The 19,068-nt window shown below is 40.7% G+C and overlaps 1 protein-coding gene across 1 annotated transcript in view; it reads left to right on the top strand.

Moving 5' to 3' along the window:
* The window catches only part of LOC139383123 (serine/threonine-protein kinase NLK), an 86,131-nt gene extending 76,039 nt beyond the window's left edge, over positions 1 to 10,092 (top strand). Inside the window, exons 9-11 of the mRNA XM_071127446.1 lie at positions 2,270 to 2,468; positions 5,985 to 6,078; positions 6,669 to 10,092. Of these exons, the coding sequence (XP_070983547.1) occupies positions 2,270 to 2,468; positions 5,985 to 6,078; positions 6,669 to 6,723 (348 nt within the window). The 3' untranslated portion in view covers positions 6,724 to 10,092. The remainder of the gene's footprint in view (positions 1 to 2,269; positions 2,469 to 5,984; positions 6,079 to 6,668) is intronic.
* The last annotated feature ends 8,976 nt before the right edge of the window (positions 10,093 to 19,068 follow it).

Raw genomic sequence — 19,068 nt, 5'->3', positions numbered from 1 at the left:
GTGTGTGTGTGTGTGTGTGCAGAAACCCATCTAGCGTTGACAGAACACAGGCGGTTGTGTTTATTGGCATCTCCTGACTGACTGGAGAAATAAGATGTGTGCTGTAATGATTCTGAGGCTCTGTCACTAACAGATTAGGAGGAATCTGACATATGGTAATGATGGTGGCCAAATGCATTGAGTTATTGAGGCCTACTGTATACAGGGTTGTCTCATTGAGATCTGTAATGTGGAAATAAGCCAACCTTTCTTTTCGGGTGTCTTCTTCAAAGCCAGAGGGCAGTATTTCTCCCCCCTCGTTTCAATCTGGCACATCTAAGTGGGATATTGCTGACTAGTCAGATGGTTATTCAGTTGAGGCTGATTTGGTTTGATTCCAAGGTCTAGTTTTAATGTGGGGTGTCCTCGAAAGAGAAGAGAATGTGCAGTAGACTGCTGTTTGAGAGCCAGCAAATGCTTTATCAAACAGACCATTTGATTTGGAGGGATTTCATAGTCCTGTATGTATACATCAGTGTGTGTGTAGTCTGTATACATCAGTGTGTGTGTAGTCTGTATACATCAGTGTGTGTGTAGTCTGTATACATCAGTGTGTGTGTAGTCTGTATACATCAGTGTGTGTGTAGTCTGTATACATCAGTGTGTGTGTGTGTGTGTGTGTGTGTGTGTGTGTGTGTGTGTGTGTGTGTAGTCTGTATACATCTGTGTGTGTGTGTGTGTAGTCTGTATACATCAGTGTGTGTGTGTGTGTAGTCTGTGTACATCAGTGTGTGTGTGTAGTCTGTATACATCAGTGTGTGTGTAGTCTGTATACATCAGTGTGTGTGTAGTCTGTATACATCAGTGTGTGTGTAGTCTGTATACATCAGTGTGTGTGTGTAGTCTGTATACATCAGTGTGTGTGTAGTCTGTATACATCAGTGTGTGTGTAGTCTGTATACATCTGTGTGTGTGTAGTCTGTATACATCAGTGTGTGTGTAGTCTGTATACATCAGTGTGTGTGTAGTCTGTATACATCAGTGTGTGTGTGTGTGTAGTCTGTATACATCAGTGTGTGTGTGTGTGTAGTCTGTGTACATCAGTGTGTGTGTGTAGTCTGTGTACATCAGTGTGTGTGTAGTCTGTATACATCAGTGTGTGTGTGTGTGTAGTCTGTATACATCAGTGTGTGTGTGTGTGTAGTCTGTGTACATCAGTGTGTGTGTGTAGTCTGTGTACATCAGTGTGTGTGTGTGTGTGTGTGTGTAGTCTGTGTACATCAGTGTGTGTGTGTGTAGTCTGTATACATCAGTGTGTGTGTGTAGTCTGTATACATCAGTGTGTGTGTGTAGTCTGTGTACATCAGTGTGTGTAGTCTGTGTGTGTGTGTGAAGTCTGTATACATCAGTGTGTGTGTGTGTGTAGTCTGTCTGTATACATCAGTGTGTGTGTGTGTGTGTGTGTGTAGTCTGTGTACATCAGTGTGTGTGTGTGTGTGTAGTCTGTGTACATCAGTGTGTGTGTAGTCTGTATACATCAGTGTGTGTGTGTAGTCTGTATACATCAGTGTGTGTGTAGTCTGTATACATCAGTGTGTGTGTAGTCTGTATACATCTGTGTGTGTGTAGTCTGTATACATCAGTGTGTGTGTAGTCTGTATACATCAGTGTGTGTGTAGTCTGTATACATCAGTGTGTGTGTGTGTGTAGTCTGTATACATCAGTGTGTGTGTGTGTGTAGTCTGTGTACATCAGTGTGTGTGTGTAGTCTGTGTACATCAGTGTGTGTGTGTAGTCTGTGTACATCAGTGTGTGTGTGTGTGTGTAGTCTGTGTACATCAGTGTGTGTGTGTGTGTAGTCTGTATACATCAGTGTGTGTGTGTAGTCTGTATACATCAGTGTGTGTGTGTAGTCTGTGTACATCAGTGTGTGTGTGTGTGTAGTCTGTGTACATCAGTGCGTGTGTGAAGTCTGTATACATCAGTGTGTGTGTGTGTGTAGTCTGTATACATCTGTGTGTGTGTAGTCTGTATACATCAGTGTGTGTGTGTGTAGTCTGTATATATCAGTGTGTGTGTGTGTGTGTGTAGTCTGTATACATCAGTGTGTGTGTGTGTAGTCTGTATACATCAGTGTGTGTGTGTGTGTAGTCTGTATACATCAGCTTGTGTGTGTGTAGTCTGTATACATCAGTGTGTGTGTGTGTGTGTGTGTGTAGTCTGTATACATTAGTGTGTGTGTGTGTGTGTGTAGTCTGTATACATCAGTGTGTGTTTGGCCCTCCCCCAGTCTAAACGGATCTCAGCGAAGGATGCCCTGGCCCATCCCTACCTGGATGAGGGCAGACTGAGGTACCACACCTGTATGTGTAAGTGCTGCTACACCACCTCCTCTGGTCGCGTCTACACCAGCGAATTCGAGCCCGTCACCAACCCCAAGTTCGACGATGGCTTCGAGAAGAATCTGACCTCCGTCAGACAGGTCAAAGGTGAGTCTGTCGACCAACCAGCAGAGGGCAGAGTTGTACTATGGGAATTAGCACTTTCAAGTTTTGTTGTTTTGATAGTTTTATCCTCTGTTTTAGGCCTATCTCATCCGTTTTTATCCCCTTCATGTTACTGGGTTCTGTTTTTCCACTGAGTTTGCAAAGAGAGGCAGCTTTAGCTAAAGCTAATTAGTTTCAATGGGTGATAGATAGACATCCATCCATTGCATACATGGTGAAAGTCTTAACCTAATATTGTGATTATTGTGAAACCGGCAGCTTTACAGACGCCTGAGGTCCTAATTGAATCCAATCAACCCTGAGACCATGTGTAGATCATGCCTCTGTGTGTTAAGGCGTTTGCGTGCTTCCCAGACGAAACCGTTCAGAAGGGTTCGTGCATATATAATGATGACATTTTGTGATTTTTTTTTTTGTTAGTTTAGACTTCGTGGAGGATTTTTTCAGCTGTTCAGGCACCACATTGTTTTTCTCGAAAGTAGCCGAAGTCTACGCCCCTTCGTTGGTGATTGGTCAATAGTAGGGATTCTTCAATAAAGTCGATTCTTCAATGAGACGACTCGTTTTCATGCACATTTTTTTATTTGAGAAATACTGCACCAAACATTTAGTTAGATGTAAAATTACACGACTAAGTTCTCCTCTGCAAAAAGTCAACATTTATGACAGATTTCTTGAGTTATCTTGTACTGAACAAAAAGATAAACACAACATGTAAAGTGTTGGTCTCATGTTTCATGAGCTGATCCCAGAAATCTTCCATACGAAAAGCTTATTTCTCTCAAATGTTATGCAAAAATTTGTTTACATCCCTGTTAGTGAACATTTCTCCTTTGCCAAGATAATCCATCCACCTGACAGGTGTGGCATATCAAGAAGCTGTTTAAATAGCATGATCATTACATAGGGGGAGACCCAGATCAGTGGTGGCCTGTTCTGTCAGCAGGTATTAGTGAGGCTGTCTTCTAAAAGCAGGCTTACTCTGGTCGAGGGTCGAAAAAACCTGGCCTTTCTCCCTAATTTTCTCTTCCTCCTCCTTCTCCCCACCCCCTTCTCTTCCCTCCCTCCTACTCCTCTTCCTCCCCACCCCCATTCTTCTCCACCCCCTCACCCCCCATCCCTCAATCCACTTGCCCCTTATTTCCACTGAGAGATTAGCCATTCTGCCTGGTGGTAGGCTAACTGCTGGCTAGCTCCAAGCTGTTGACAAACTGCTGCACTGGACTCTAGTGCACCACTTTAGTTGCTAGCCTTTAGAGGCCTTTGATGTGTGCACATGTACTGTACACACAAATGTGCATGCTCATACTGGTAAAAATGATTGAAATGTTATGATTTGTCGTCAATTGTGTAATGCAATCACAGTTTCCTCCTCTGCAGTAAATGACAGATGGCTGGAGTTTGCAGGAATGTGATGAATGACAAAGCATAGCTCAATACATCTGAAACCTTAGTGCAGGTGCCAGATATCCTGGAGTAGGCCTGTGACAAAAACAAAGGAAAATGAATAGCATTTTACTTTTACTTCAGATATTGTACTCTCTGGTACTTATTTCAACTCTTTACTTCGTACTAAGTGGTATCTACACAACAAAGCTTGTTTTAATGAACCTCAATGAAGCAAAATAATCAGATCATTATAATGCAACTACCATTTTGCCACTCGATTTCTAAATACAGTTGTATTTAGAAATCGCCCTGGCCCCGTGCTACAGTCAAAGTTTACATACACTTAGGTTGGTGTCATTAAAACTCGTTTTTCAACCACTCCACAAATTTCTTGTTAACAAAATATAGTTTTGGTAAGTCGGTTAGGACATCTACTGTGTGCATGACACAAGTCATTTTTCCAACAATTGTTTACAGACAGATTATTTAACTTATCATTCACTGTATCACAATTCCAGTGGGTCAGAAGTTTACATACACTATGTTGACTGTGCCTTTATACAGCGTGGACAATTCCAGAAAATTATGTAATGGCTTTAGAAGCTTCTGAGAGGCGAAATGACATCATTTGAGTAAATTGGAGGTGTACCTGTGGATGTATTTCAAGGCCTCCCTTCAAACTCATTGCCTCTTTGCTTGACATCATGGGAAAATCAGAAGAAATCAGCCAAGACCTCCACAAGTCTGGTTCATCCTTGGGAGCAATTTCCAAACGCCTGAAGGTACCACGTTCATCTGTACAAACAATAGTACGCAAGTATAAACACCATGGGACCATGCAGCCGTCATACTGCTCAGGAAGGAGACGAGTTCTGTCTCCTAGAGATGAACGTACCATGGTGTGAAAAGTGCAAATCAATCCCAGAACAACAGCAAAGGACCTTGTGAAGATGCTGTAGGAAACAGGTAGAAAAGTATCTATATCCACAGTAAAACAAGTCCTATATCGACATAACCTGAAAGGCCGCTCAGCAAGGAAGAAGCCACTGCTCCAAAACCGCCATTAAAAATGCCAGACTACGGTTTGCAACTGCACATGGGGACAAAGATCGTACTTTTTGGAGAAATGTCCTCTGGTCTGATGAAACAGACATTGAACTGTTTGGCCATAATGACCATCGTTATGTTTGGGGGGAAAAGGGGGAGGCTTGCAAGCGAAGAACACCATCCCAACCATGAAGCACGGGGGTGGCAGCATCATGTTGTGGGGGTGCTTTGCTGCAGGAGGGAATGGTGCACTTCACAAAATAGATGACATCATGGAAAGAAAATTCTTGATATATTGAAGCAACATCTGAAGACATCAGTCAGGAAGTAAAGCTTGGTCGCAAATGGGTCTTCCAAATGGACAATGACCCCAAGCATACTACCAAAGTTGTGGCAAAATGGCTTAAGGACAACAGAGTCAAGGTATTAGAGTGGCCATCACAAAGCCCTGACCTCAATTCTACAGAAGATTTGTGGGCAGAACTGACAAAGTGTGTGCGAGCAAGGAGGCCGACAAACCTGACTCGGTTACACCAGCTTTGTCAGGAGGAATGGGCTAAAATTCACCTAACTTATTGTGGGAAGCTTGTGGAAGGCTACCCGAAACGTTTGACCCAAGTTAAACAATTTAAAGGCAATGCTACCAAATACTAATTGAGTGTATGTAAACTTCTGACCCACTGGGAATGTGGTGAAATAAATAAATGCTGAAATAAATAATTCTCTCTACTATTTCACATTCTTAAAATAAAGTGGTAATCCTAACTGGCCTAAGACAGGGAATTTTTACTTGGATTAAATGTCAGGAATTGTGAAAAACGGAGTTTAAATGTATTTGGCTAAGGTGTATGTAAACTTCTGACTTCAACTGTACATACCATGTGTTTATAAGTGAAAATCCACACTTCAAAATAGCTCTTTACCAAATTAAAACACAAGCCCTAAATACTGTATAACACAGTAAGTTAGCCCCGGTTAAAAGGCTTACTTTGAAACTGTGTAACTGTAAAGAATGTGTTCTGTCCATCTCCCTGAGTCTGACTCTGTCTCTGTCTTTAACAGAGATCATTCACCAGTTCATCCTGGAACAGCAGAAGGGGAACAGAGTGCCGCTCTGCATCAACCCCCAGTCAGCCGCTTTCAAAAGCTTTATCAGGTAAGACTAGAAGCCACTGCCGGTGGATACCACCAGATTCTTAATTGTTTGGATTTTTGTACTTAATCTACAGTAGTTTGAAAGCTAGCCACTTCTTAGAAACTTGATAGCTTGTTAGATGACATTGACCCTACTTGACCTGGTCCTGTGAGCATGTACGCTTACCTTCCCTTACCATAATCTACCTGCCACACCTTGATACCTGTGTCCTTCTGTGTCACAATGAGAACAGTAACAGTCCATTGCATTGGCCAGCTTTCCTCACTGTCAACCAATAAAAGTCTCTTTCTCCTTGTAGTTTCCTTCCGGCCTAAAACATCTGATTTGGGAGTTTTCCTCCTTCTGCCAGCCAACATGCTGAGAGTTATTGTGAAGGATTTGGTGCAATAGTTAATAGCTTTTTCTGCAGGTCCTCTGCAGTAGATGCATGCTGCTCATTAAACAGAAAGTGGTGGTGCGGGGCAGTGCCAGTGACTGACCATATCTTTCCATCTCTCCCTGTCCCCTCATCTATTTCTGTCTCCTCTTTTGTTCTTTCTTTCACTCGTCTCCCTCAATGTTTCTCTCTCTCCCCCGTCTCTCCCTGACAGTTCCACTGTGGCCCAGCCCTCTGAGATGCCCCCGTCCCCCCTGGTGTGGGAATAGCTGCTGTCTGTGCCACGATCCGGCCCCGCGCTGGACTACTGAGGACAACAAGAAGAAACCCCAACCTGTGTAGCATTTCACTGGAGTCTAGGACTAGCAATGTCCACTGTGTGTATACTGTAATACTAACTATGAAGTTTTAAAATGAACCCAACCAACCACTGCTGACTGGGTTATGGAGGGACTTTTACAGTGTGCTATGTATGCAAGTGTCTGCCCACACTGCTCTGTAGATGCAAAGCCACAAATGGATGCACACACACATGTGCATTGTGCAGAGCTGGTATAAGGGCCAACCTCGTGGGCTTGAAAGTGTGTGTGTAAAGCCAGGGATGAGACAGTATGCTGCAGAGAGTCCTCGTAGTCTCTGCCTGCAGTCCCAGAGGGCAACGTACAGCTCCCGTCCACTTCCATACATACATAGTCATCACTTATTTATTAAAGGAGGGAGACGCGTTCTGGAAAGGGTGTTCTTTTTATATATAGCACAGGATTTAAGACACTCCCTGCTCATGCTAGTCAACCCCCCTCCCTCAGAAGTCATAACGTTCAATTAGAGATGATGCTTTTTATTTATTTGTGGTGTACTGTTAAACAGTTTAGTCAGAGGGTTTCATTGTTTGTTTTGTCCCCCAAAAAATCCTGCTCTATTGCTGTTTGTTCTATGCCTGCTGTCCCCCGGGTTAGAAGTTAGTATTTGTGAAGAGATGTGTGCTCTGCATGCCACTTGGTTGCGATACATATGGCGAGAACCCCTCACCCGGCACACATACTCGCATGACTAACCCAAATATGGGCATGTGGAAGTATGGTGCTGTGTCAGTATTAGCTGGGTAAAATGTGGTAGCCCTGGAATGTGGTTGCATCAAAGAATAGACTATTAGTGGGAAAGAAGCGCCACTGAGAGCTGAAGAGATCCTCCGCTCTGGGTACAGTAGTAACATGACGGGGGACAGAGAGAAAGTAGTTTAGGGTACATATTGACATTGTGGTATTCAGCACAGATGTTGTGCTACAGGAACAAGAAGGCCATGTTGGGGTGCTACTTGGTCGTTGCGTTTTCTCTCTGGAGACTCTGAGAGACCGAATTCAAGTAATCTGCTGTTGAACGTCCTGTACCATATGAACAGGCATGTTAAGAGTGTAAGGGATACAGATACTCACTGGTTCCCCTGCCATGTCTTCTGAATATATAGTCCTACCATACACTGCATGTCCATGTTCTGTCAATACATACCTAGTTAAAGACAGACAAGCGAAATCATACGAAGATCAGCCAAACCAAAATCATTTTATTATTCTGAAGAGAAAGTGAAACCAAGATTTTTTTAAATATAGATGTTTGATGATACGGGGATGCTGCCATTTCTGGAAGATGCTGATTTATTCCATAGGGTCCCAACAAGTGGGGTGTGTGCGTGTTGCTTATACGTGTGTCCTGTCACGTGCAAATGAATATGTTTAACTAACTACAGTGACTTTCTTTGGTGAGGGGGTGTCACCTTATCAAGGGAATGGTGTCAAAGAGATAGCTATTCCCATCAATTAATAAGGTCAATTAATAATTTAGCCAGTAATATCAGGTCTACTTTAAGCCTCACTCCCCATAGCGATGTTTCATGTCACCTACACAATAAAATACACTTGCAGAAGAAAACTATTTCATATATTTTTAGATGATTATTTTCTATTTATTTCAGTCAATGGAATATGATATGTCAATAGGTGAAAAACAAATGGATTTCAAACAAAATCTACAATGGAGGAAAAAAATAAAAAATAAACTCAAAACAATACTGCTGTATAGGTGTATTAGCCTGCACATTTTTAGGGCTGTGCATTTTATTTTATTTTTGAGACTTGCATATAAATGTATATATTTTATTTGGCCTTTTTTAATGTTTTCCCCTGTACACGACATAAATAATCCCCCAAAAAATGATTCAGAAAACAAATGAAAAAACACATAACCAATTATGTTAATTGTGTCTTGTGTGTACTGCAGAGCTGTGGCTATATTGAAGTACAAGGCTTTTTTCTTCTTCTTATTATTATTATTATTTCTACCTTAGAGAAACACTTTACTATTGTGTGTATATGTATATAAAGAATTACAATGTTGCTCTCTACCTCTTGAGCTCTATTACTTGGTTTGTTTACCTCCACAAATGTATCATTTCATATGTAGAATTAAAAATAAAACTTGAATGTCCCTTACAGCTTTTATATATATATAAAAAAACAGCTAGTTTTCTTTTTCACTCATTTGAAAAACTATTTTAAATTTGCCAGAGGTAGGATTCATCATGTCATTGTATTAAAATACCCTATCAATAGCCAAGCAATTCCAGACTGTTAGTTGACGTTGAGTCATATTTGATAGGCTATGACCCTCCCCGTCTCCCTGTGTAATATCTGTGTGTGAAGAGATTTTGTGTTGAAATTAAGTACAAAAACCCACTGATACAAATTTTTAGATACACAAATAATAACAAAGCAGACAGAAATATGATGGTGGTGCTGTGAGAGAGACGAACTTGAACTCTGCAACTGATATTTGGGCAAAATTTGGATAGGTACTACTTGTGCTGTCACACATTTTTATAAGACATTTGAAGTTTATACTCAGAGGTAATGTAATTTGAATACAATTTATGATAAATATATCTATAAAGCTCTGCTTACAAGGACCTTAAAAGCCAATGTGAAGTTGAGACCGGAAAAGAATCCTCGGATGTGCTCAAGTGTGTGTTGGGAAAAATGTCCGGTCTATAACAGTGTAGATTTGAAGTACAGTGGTGAAACTCATTAAATGTGACATTTTAAAGAACTTCAGTGCTGTGGCTCTTGTTATTCTTCTTCCAACTTCAGTATAGACCTAGACTGTTATGTACATCATGTATTATACATAATGTCTGATTTCATTCTGGTTGATTGTGTTGTCTTGTGTTGCTCAGTTGGTAAGCATTGATCTTGCAAGGCCAAGGTTGGAGGTTCGACTTACTCTTATCCAAAGCAACTTACAGTAAGAAGTATCTGCTAAATGACCAAAATGTAAAATTGTGTGATTATTTCATGAGTTTTACTGCCACCCACTGGAGTACATTAGCTTTAACAGTCTAAGCAATTCCAAAAGTTGTGAGCACACTGATATACAATCAAATCACACATTGCTTTCACATTGTATTTGACCCTTTTATGTTCCATTGAGGGCAAGTGTATATCAATATAGACAGAATCTCAATTATTGTCCATATGATAGGTGCTCTGTGCAAGTCCAACCACAACACACCTTTTTGTCTATGATACTTTGTCTGAAGCAGTAAATGAAGACAATTTCTTGAGAAAAATAAAGAATGTTGAACATTGTTTGAAGCTATAGTTGCTTATTCATTGAATAGGTCTGGAGGATACTAGAGTACAATATAATTATTATAGATCAAATGTTGAACCCTCCTTAAAGGGACAAATAAATCCACGTGTAGGAGATTTTTTAAATTCTAGGCTATAATATGGTATTGAGGATGGTCAAACTGGTCACCAGCTTCAGTTGGTCAAATTGTTTTTTCCAGCAGGGTTGGAGAGAGAAAGGTTATGGAATGTAAGACTTGTAGGTACAAGGTTTGTGTAAGGACGTAGACAAACACCGTCCAGGATATACTTCCACACTCCAGTCCCCTAGGGGGCAGCAGCAACCTTATCCAGGTGTTGAACATGGTGGATAAACAAATCAGGTGCTGCCAATTAGGGTGATATTCAACCAGTGTACCAGTTGGCAAGCCGTGAGGCTGTTGGGTTTGTTTGGTGGCCATAAGGCCTTTCGTTTGGCTTTTGAATCTTTAGTTTGGGCATGTCTTTTTGTATTTTTCCTTTTTGTACATGTTTAGTCACCATCTGAACCAACAATAATCTGATTGGACTGGCTGACCATGAGGTCAAGAGAGACAGAGCTGGCCCTGGAAGGTTGCTGTCTCCCTAGGCACAAACTGTATGCTGACAAAAGATGCACACATTCATTCAGGTTACAGACCATGTAATTAGGCCAAGGACCATTAGACAAAGAGAGTCCAACAATATCTGTAGTCTGGTTATTGGATTCATAACAGTGAGACCTTGATGGATTAGAGTTTTAACAGGTCTAATGTTGTGAGATAAGATAAGTGCATGAGGGGTGGGGATTGGCATAGTTTGTTTTGGGAAAATATTAATACGAAGACAAATTCAGTTGTTAGGCATGTATTATAATAATGTATCGTCCGATTATCTTATCAGAAGTTTACCAAAAGTCTTAACCCATTCATGACCCCCAAGGACAAAGCTGGTTGAAATTAAATTTTGTGTTGGATAAATAAATTACAAAAACCGACTGATGGGTTTTGGGTAGGTATCAAAACATCTGCCAGGCTGATCCTCAACACTGGAGCTCCCCAGGGGTGCATGCTCAGTCCCCTAATGTACTCCCTGTTCACCCACGACTGCATGGCCAGGCACGACTCCAACACCATTAAGTTTGCAGACGACACAACAGTGGTAGGCATGATCACCGACAACGACGAGACAGCCTATAGTGAGGAGATCAGAGACGTCAATTGCTCGGCCTACGACCGCAAGGCACTTCAGAGGGTAGTGCGTACGGCCAGTACATCACTGCGGCAAAGCTGCCTGCCATCCAGGACCTCTACACCAGGCGGTGTCAGAGGAAGGCTCTAAAAATTGTCAAAGACCCCAGCCAACCCAGTCATAGAGTGTTCTCTCTACTACCGCATGGCAAGCGGTATCGGAGTGCCAAGTCTAGGACAAAAAGGCTTCTCAACAGTTTTTACCCCCAAGCCATAAGACTCCTGAACAGGTAACCAAATGGTTACCCGGACTATTTGCATTGTGTGACTCCCCCAACCCCTCTTTTACGCTGCTGCTACTCTATGTTTATCATATATGCATAGTCACTTTAACTATACATTCATGTACATACTACCTCATTAAGCCTGACTAACCGGTGTCTGTATATAGCCTTGCTACTGTTATTTTCAAATGTCTTTTTACTGTTGTTTTATTTCTTTACTTACCTACAGACACACACACACACACACGTATTTTTGGCACTATTGGTTAGAGCCTGTAAGTTAGCATTTCACTGTAAGGTCAACACCTGTTGTATTTGGCGCACGTGACAAATAAACTTTGATTTGATGGTGACTGTCATTTGATGGTTAGCATCTACATCAATTCAATTATTTATGTCCTTTCTGGAGTACACTTCATCCGGGTTAAGGTAGGGTTTTGCTGAGCTAGGCAGTCATTGTAAATAAGAATTTGTTCTTAACTGACTTGCCTAGTTAAATAAAGGTTAAATGAATGTAAATAAATGAAAAATGTTTACCTGTATCCTGTAAAAAGTTATGATGGTTTAAACATAGTGTTGCACTGTAAGCACAAAGTTTTCCCCTTTTTATTCCCACAGCAAATGACGTCTCCAGTATGGACATTATAAACATGACCCTTTTTATATGATAATAATTGGACAATTTAAAAGTTTTAATCTGTAAAAAAAAAAGATTTATTAAAGGATTTAATTCATGTAAATCTGTTTTTTTTTTATATAAGAAAGTATCTGTTCTAAAAACTTGAACATTTCTTAAAGAAAGCATATTAGCAAGTAGTTCAATATGCAAAGAAATATATATTTAATGGACACTCAGCATCCGTGACCTTTTCTTTTACCTCTGTTAATGATAACAGAGTTAAATGTTCTCAACATAAGAATGTGAGCAGTTTTAATCTTAAGCATTTCTGCAAATGCTTTTACATCCGGCAGGTCTACCTACACAAGCTGAACTCAACACAAAATAATTAAGCTTGTGTTAAGATCGAGCTTGCAGGGAACGTTGCTAAGCCCAGAAGCCGCATTCCCCCCTGGACCTCCTCGTCATGTCTCCCCCACAGATATCTCCTTACTCTCTGGTCACCTTTCAATTTGACAGGTGGAGCATTTCCCCTTCGTGATTGACATAACTTCAAACCAATGACACTGGGAAAAGCCATGTGCTAATGGAGTCACACTCCCACTATAAAAAAGGGCATATATTTTTTAATAATCAGTGCCAAATCGTAATGCTATATATATTTAGGTATTTGTTAGTCCTTTCATTCAATACTAACAACTAATATTTCAAATATATCTCCAATGCTAATTTTAGATGTGTAAAATTATAACAAAGCAGACAGAAATATGGATGGTGGTGCTGTGAAAGAGGGGGACTAACTTGTACTCTACAACTGATATTGGGCAGGCACTTTGGATAGGTACTCTGCTACTACTTTAAATCTAATTTTACTGCTTGCATTAGTTAGTTGATATGGAATAGAGTTCCATGTAGTCATGTCTCTATGTAGTACGGTGTGCCTCCCATAGTCTGTTCTGGACTTGGGGACTGTGAAGAGACCTCTTGTGGCATGTATTGTGGGGTATGCATGGGTGTCCGAGCTGTGTGCCAGTAGTTTAGACAGACAGCTTGGTGCATTCAACATGTCAATACCTCTCATAAATAAAAGTGGTGATGAAGTCAATCTCTCCTCAACTTTCAGCCAGGAGAGATTGACATGCATATTATAAATATTAGCTCTCTGTGTACATCCAAGGGCCAGCTGTGCTGTCCTGTTCTGAGCCAATTGCAATTTTCCTAAGCCCTTTTTTGTGGCACCTGACCACACAACTGAACAGTAGTCTAGGTGCGACAAAACTAGGGCCAATAGGACCTGCCTTGTTGATAGTGTTGTTAAGAAGGCAGAGCATCGCTATATTATGGACAGACTTCTCCCCATCTTATTAGCTACTACTGCACCAATATGTTTTGACCATAACAGTTTACAATCTAACTCTAAGCAGTTAGTCATCTCAACATGCTCAATTTCCACATTATTTATTACAAAGTTTAGATGAGGTTTAGGGTTTAGTGAGTGTTTTGTTCCAAATACAATGCTTTTAGTTTTAGAAATATTTAGGGCTAACATATTCCTTTCCACCCACTCTGAAACTAACTGCAGCTCAAAGTCAGTGGCATGTCGTTAGTAAAAAGTGAAAAGGCAAGGGGCGTAAACAGCTACCCTAGGAAATTCCTGATTCTAACTGGATTATATTTGATAAGCTCCATTAAAGAACACCCTCTGTGATTAATGTTAGACAAGTAACTCTTTCTCCAAATTATAGCAGGGGGTGTAAAGCCATAACAAATGTTTTTCAGCAGCAGACTATGATCAATATGTCAAAAGCCCCAAAGCTTTTAACTATCATTCATTATATAATTTATCTTTGTTTAATAGTGTAGTATCTTTTTATTTAGTTTAGTAACATGATTTCTTCATTAGCAGTACGTTTGCCAATCAGTTGGGCCGTCAGACTTAATTGCCGTACCTTTTGCCTCACCCCTTTCAACCATACAATTTTTCAATTCCTCATCAATCCAGGGGGATTTAACAGCTTTTACAGTCATTTCCTTAATGTCTGCGTGCTTATTAGTAACTGGAATAAATAGTTTCATAAATGCGTCAAGTGCAACATCTGTTTGCTCCTCATTACACACCACAGACCAACACATTCTTTACATCGTCAACATATGAATCACTACAAAACTTCTTGTATGGCCTCTTATACACTATAGCCTTTGGAACTTTGGTTTTCCTAGATATGGCTATTATATTGTGATCATTACATCCTATGGATTTGGATACTGCTTAAAGCAAATATCTGCAGCGTTAGTAAAAATGGGATCAATACATGTAGATGATTTAATTCCTGTGATGTTTGTAACTACCCTGGTAGGTTGACTGACAACCTGATCCAGTTTTGCAGCCACTGGTTACAGTTTGAAGTTTTTCCTGAGTAGCCAGCTTGATGTTACCCAGTCAATATTTAAATCACCCTGAAAATATACTTCTCTGTTTATATCACGTACATTATCAAGCATTTCACACATATTATTCAGATACTGACTGTTAGCACTTGGTGGTCTATAGCAGCTTCCCGCAAAAATGGGCTTTAAGGTGAGGCAGATGAACCTGTAGCCATATTACTTCAACAGTATTTAACATTAGATCGTCTCTAAGCTTTACAGGAATGTAGATCTGAATATAGACTCCTCAGATGTGCTTGTGTGCGTTAGAAAAAATGTCAGTTCTTTAGAAAAGTATAGAATTGAAGTACAGTGGTGAAACTCATTAAATGTGATTTTTAAAGAACGTCAGTGCCAGTCATAGTGCGTAGATAAAATCACTGTGGAACCAAGCCAGAAACAAAATGGCCAAATTACAACTTGTGCTGTGATAATTGCATTGTTTGCTCTATAACCTGTTAGTTCATACGCCTTGTGACCATGATGTATATAGGCCTAAGGCCGAGACAATATGACAGTGGCAGAATAAATTCAACCGCACCTCTCTTTCATAACGAAACTGGAGAGTAACCTCTGTCAGGTGAAGTCCACAAAGTATATTTCATGTAACAAACAGGTACATGGTCAAGCAGCAGGTAGCCTAGTGGTTGGAGTGTTGGGCTGGTAACTGGAAGGTAGCTGGATCGAATCCTTGAGATGACAAGGTAACAATTGGTCGTTCTGCCCCTGAGCAGCGCATCCCACCGTTACCTGGGCGCTGAAGCTGTGGATGTTGTATAAGGTAGCCCCCCGCACCTCTCTAATTCAGAGAGGTTGGATTGAATGCAGAAGATACATTCAGTTGGACCACTGACTAGGTATACTTACTGTTTCTAACATTTGTGTCCTACTAAACAACTACAGATTTAGAACCACGGAGAGTCACAAAGAAATCAGGAGCTGCCTCCACTATTCCAGCACCATTATAACATCATCAAATCACCTATGCTTAGTATACTAGTGACAACTAAAAGATACCAAAAACAATTTAGTCCAATCAACAGAAGCTAAATATTATGTGGCTGTCAATGGTTCTGATTTGTGTATGTGTGTGTGGTCATGTTTAACTATACTTTTGGGGACTTCTGAACCAGAAGTCCCTACAAGAATAGTAAACAAACAAAAATTGGACCAACTGGGGACATTTTGTTAGTCCCCAAAAGGAAAAATGCTATTTGTAGGGGTTTAGGTTTAGAATTAGGGGTATTGTTAGGAGCTAGGTTTAGGGGTTAGGGAAAAATTGATTTTGAATGGGAATAAATTGTATATCCACAAGGTTAGTTATACAAGACTGAGTGTGTGTGTGTGTGTGTGTGTGTGTGTGTGTGTGTGTGTGTGTGTGTGTGTGTGTGTGTGTGTGTGTGTGTGTGTGTGTGTGTGTGTGTGTGTGTGTGTGTGTGTGTGTGTGTGTGTGTGCGTGCGTTCATGCAAATAGAAAAAAACATGTTTGCTCACTCTACCGGCCTATGGGTAGAATGCTATTTGTAGGGGTTCAGGTTTAGAATTAGGGTTATGGTTAGGAGCTAGGGTTAGGGGTTAGGAAAATAGGTTTTTGAATGGGAAAAAATTGTATCCCCACAAGGTTAGCTATACAAGACTGAGTTTGTGTGTGTGCGTTCATGCAAATAGAAAAAAACATGTTTGCTCACTCTACCGGCCTATGGGTAGAATGCTATTTGTAGGGGTTCAGGTTTAGAATTAGGGTTATGGTTAGGAGCTAGGGTTAGGGGTTAGGAAAATAGGTTTTTGAATGGGAAAAAATTGTATCCCCACAAGGTTAGCTATACAAGACTGAGTTTGTGTGTGTGCGTTCATGCAAATAGAAAAAAAACACGTTTGCTCACTCTACGTTTATGAGAAATGCCAATGCCTTCCTCCTTTCTCTCATGTTGACGAACCGGCCTATGACTCTGTCATACAGTACATGTTTTATTTTTTGTTGTACTAGACTTCCTGGCTAAAATGCTTGCTCGCTAGCCTAACTTCCTTTCATGGGCGACGTTAGCTAGTTAACATTAGCCTTCTACATCTAGCTACACATTGAACTCGTTTCCTCTCAGTCTGGGGACACAATGTATCAATTTACGGTTGGATCAGAATCACTGTTATAATCATCGGCCAGTATCCAAGTCCAAATCCCTATCTCCATCCGTGGCTAATTTAGGAAAGGGTCCACTTTAGCTAGCCTGCCAGTCACCGGAGGACAACACAACGAGATTAAACAATTCAAGTTGTTTCTTTTAATGACATTTCTCTTGATGCGAAGAGATCTGAGTGAAGCCAAATCCAATCTGGCTTCCCTTGACACTTTTTTTCTTTTTCTTCTAGTGCACAGGAGCATTCACAGGTGAGCTCACTCAGTTTAGCTCAGTGCTGATTGGCTATGATTTTACACTTTTTTTATTAAGGGAGGCCAAATGCTTGCTGGCTTCCCTTGCATTCAATGCTACGGTCGCAAGAATGTCATAATCTTCATGACCAGAAAGCATCAGATAGATGGTCTACACATAGAGACAGAGGGGCACTGTTGTGCTCACTCAGATGCTTTTGTCCAGTGAGATAAATGTATTTGTTTGTGAATGGAAGGAAAATTATGAAAACGTACCTAGAATGTTGAATACAATATGTAATGAATGTATTATAGATCATGGGGTGTAACAAAAGCGCAAGGGAGAGGAGGTAGAGGTGACGGTCTAGCAGTGGCCGTGCTGTTTGTATAGGCAACTGTGAGTGTGAGTGAGTGACATGGAACAGGGAGGGAGAGAGGAGAGACCCCAACCAACCAAGCTGACTCGCACTATAGTAGACTAATAGCTGCCATAGCTATTAATAGCAGCCCAACTGTTGGCTTTTGGTCGTTGTAGCCTCTCCTTCTCCTTTAACTTTTATATTCCATTTTAATTCCATCTTCCATTGATTTAGATATCTGCTAACTTTTTTCCCACATGGAGGCTCTGACTGTAGTCCATTGCCACTTATGGTTGGCCAACAACAAGCTACACACGCCCCTTTTGTGAAAAGCAAAGAGCAGCAGCATAAATTATAAAGTTCTTTCTCTCTGCTGCAGCAGTCTTGTTCAAATTCATATCAGTCTTTCTGGACAAGTCAGTTCAAATTAAACATACCCGTGACAATCAGATCAGATTCGACCCAGACCCATGACGTTATTTAGAATTCTGGATCCAGACCCAATCAGGTCCCGGAGTGGGTGTCGGGTATTCGGGTACAAGTGGATCCGTGAAGACCTCTAGGGTAAAGTGACTAGGCATCAGGATAGAGAGTAATATGAGTCCAATAAAGTAGCAGCAGCATGTGATGAGTATGAAGTATGTGTGGGGGTGCTTGTGTTGTTGGTGTGTGTGGAGGAAGGGGGGGCGGCTGTGGGTGTGGTATATAGTGTGTGGGTGCGTCAAGTGGAGCATCTGGTTGCTCCTCATTTTACACCACAGACCCGCAAATATTCTTTACATCATCAACATATGAATCACTACAAAACTTCTTGTATGACCTCTTATACACTATAGCCTTTGGAACTTTGGTTTTCCTAGATATGGCTATTATATTGTGATCATTACATCCTATGGATTTGGATACTGCTTAAAGCAAATATCTGCAGCGTTAGTAAAAATGGGATCAATACATGTAGATGATTTAATTCCTGTGATGTTTGTAACTACCCTGGTAGGTTGACTGACAACCTGATCCAGTATTGCAGCCACTGGTTACAGTTTTAAGTTTTTTCCTGAGTGGGGAGCTTGATGTTACCCAGTCAATATTTAAATCACCCTGAAAATATACTTCTCTGTTTATATCACGTACATTATCAAGCATTTCACACATATTATTCAGATACTGACTGTTAGCACTTGGTGGTCTATAGCAGCTTCCCGCAAGAATGGGCTTTAAGGTGAGGCAGATGAACCTGTAGCCATATTACTTCAACAGTATTTAACATTAGATCGTCTCTAAGCTTTACAGGAATGTAGATCTGAATATAGACTCCTCAGATGTGCTTGTGTTCGTTAGAAAAAATGTCAGTTCTTTCGAAAAGTATAGAATTGAAGTACAGTGGTGAAACTCATTAAATGTGACTTTTAAAGAACGTCAGCGCCAGTCACAGTGCGTAGATAAAATCACTGGGGAACCAAGCCAGAAAAAAAATGGCCAAATTCCAACTTGTGCTGTGATAATTGTGTTGTTTACTCTATAACCTGTTAATTCATACGCCTTGTGACCATGATGTACAGGTATATAGGCCTAAGGCCGAGACAATATGACAATGGCAGAATAAATTCAACTGCACCTTTCTTTCATAATGAAACTGGAGAGTAACCTCTGTCAGGTGAAGTCCACAAAGTATATTTCATGTAACAAACAGGTACATGGTCAAGCAGCAGGTAGCCTAGTGGTTGGAGTG

Source organism: Oncorhynchus clarkii, chromosome 24, assembly GCF_045791955.1.
Source record: "Oncorhynchus clarkii lewisi isolate Uvic-CL-2024 chromosome 24, UVic_Ocla_1.0, whole genome shotgun sequence".
Taxonomy (NCBI): Eukaryota; Metazoa; Chordata; class Actinopteri; order Salmoniformes; family Salmonidae; genus Oncorhynchus; species Oncorhynchus clarkii.
Note: the sequence above shows the minus strand (reverse complement) of the source record. Positions and strands in the feature narration are given on the sequence as shown.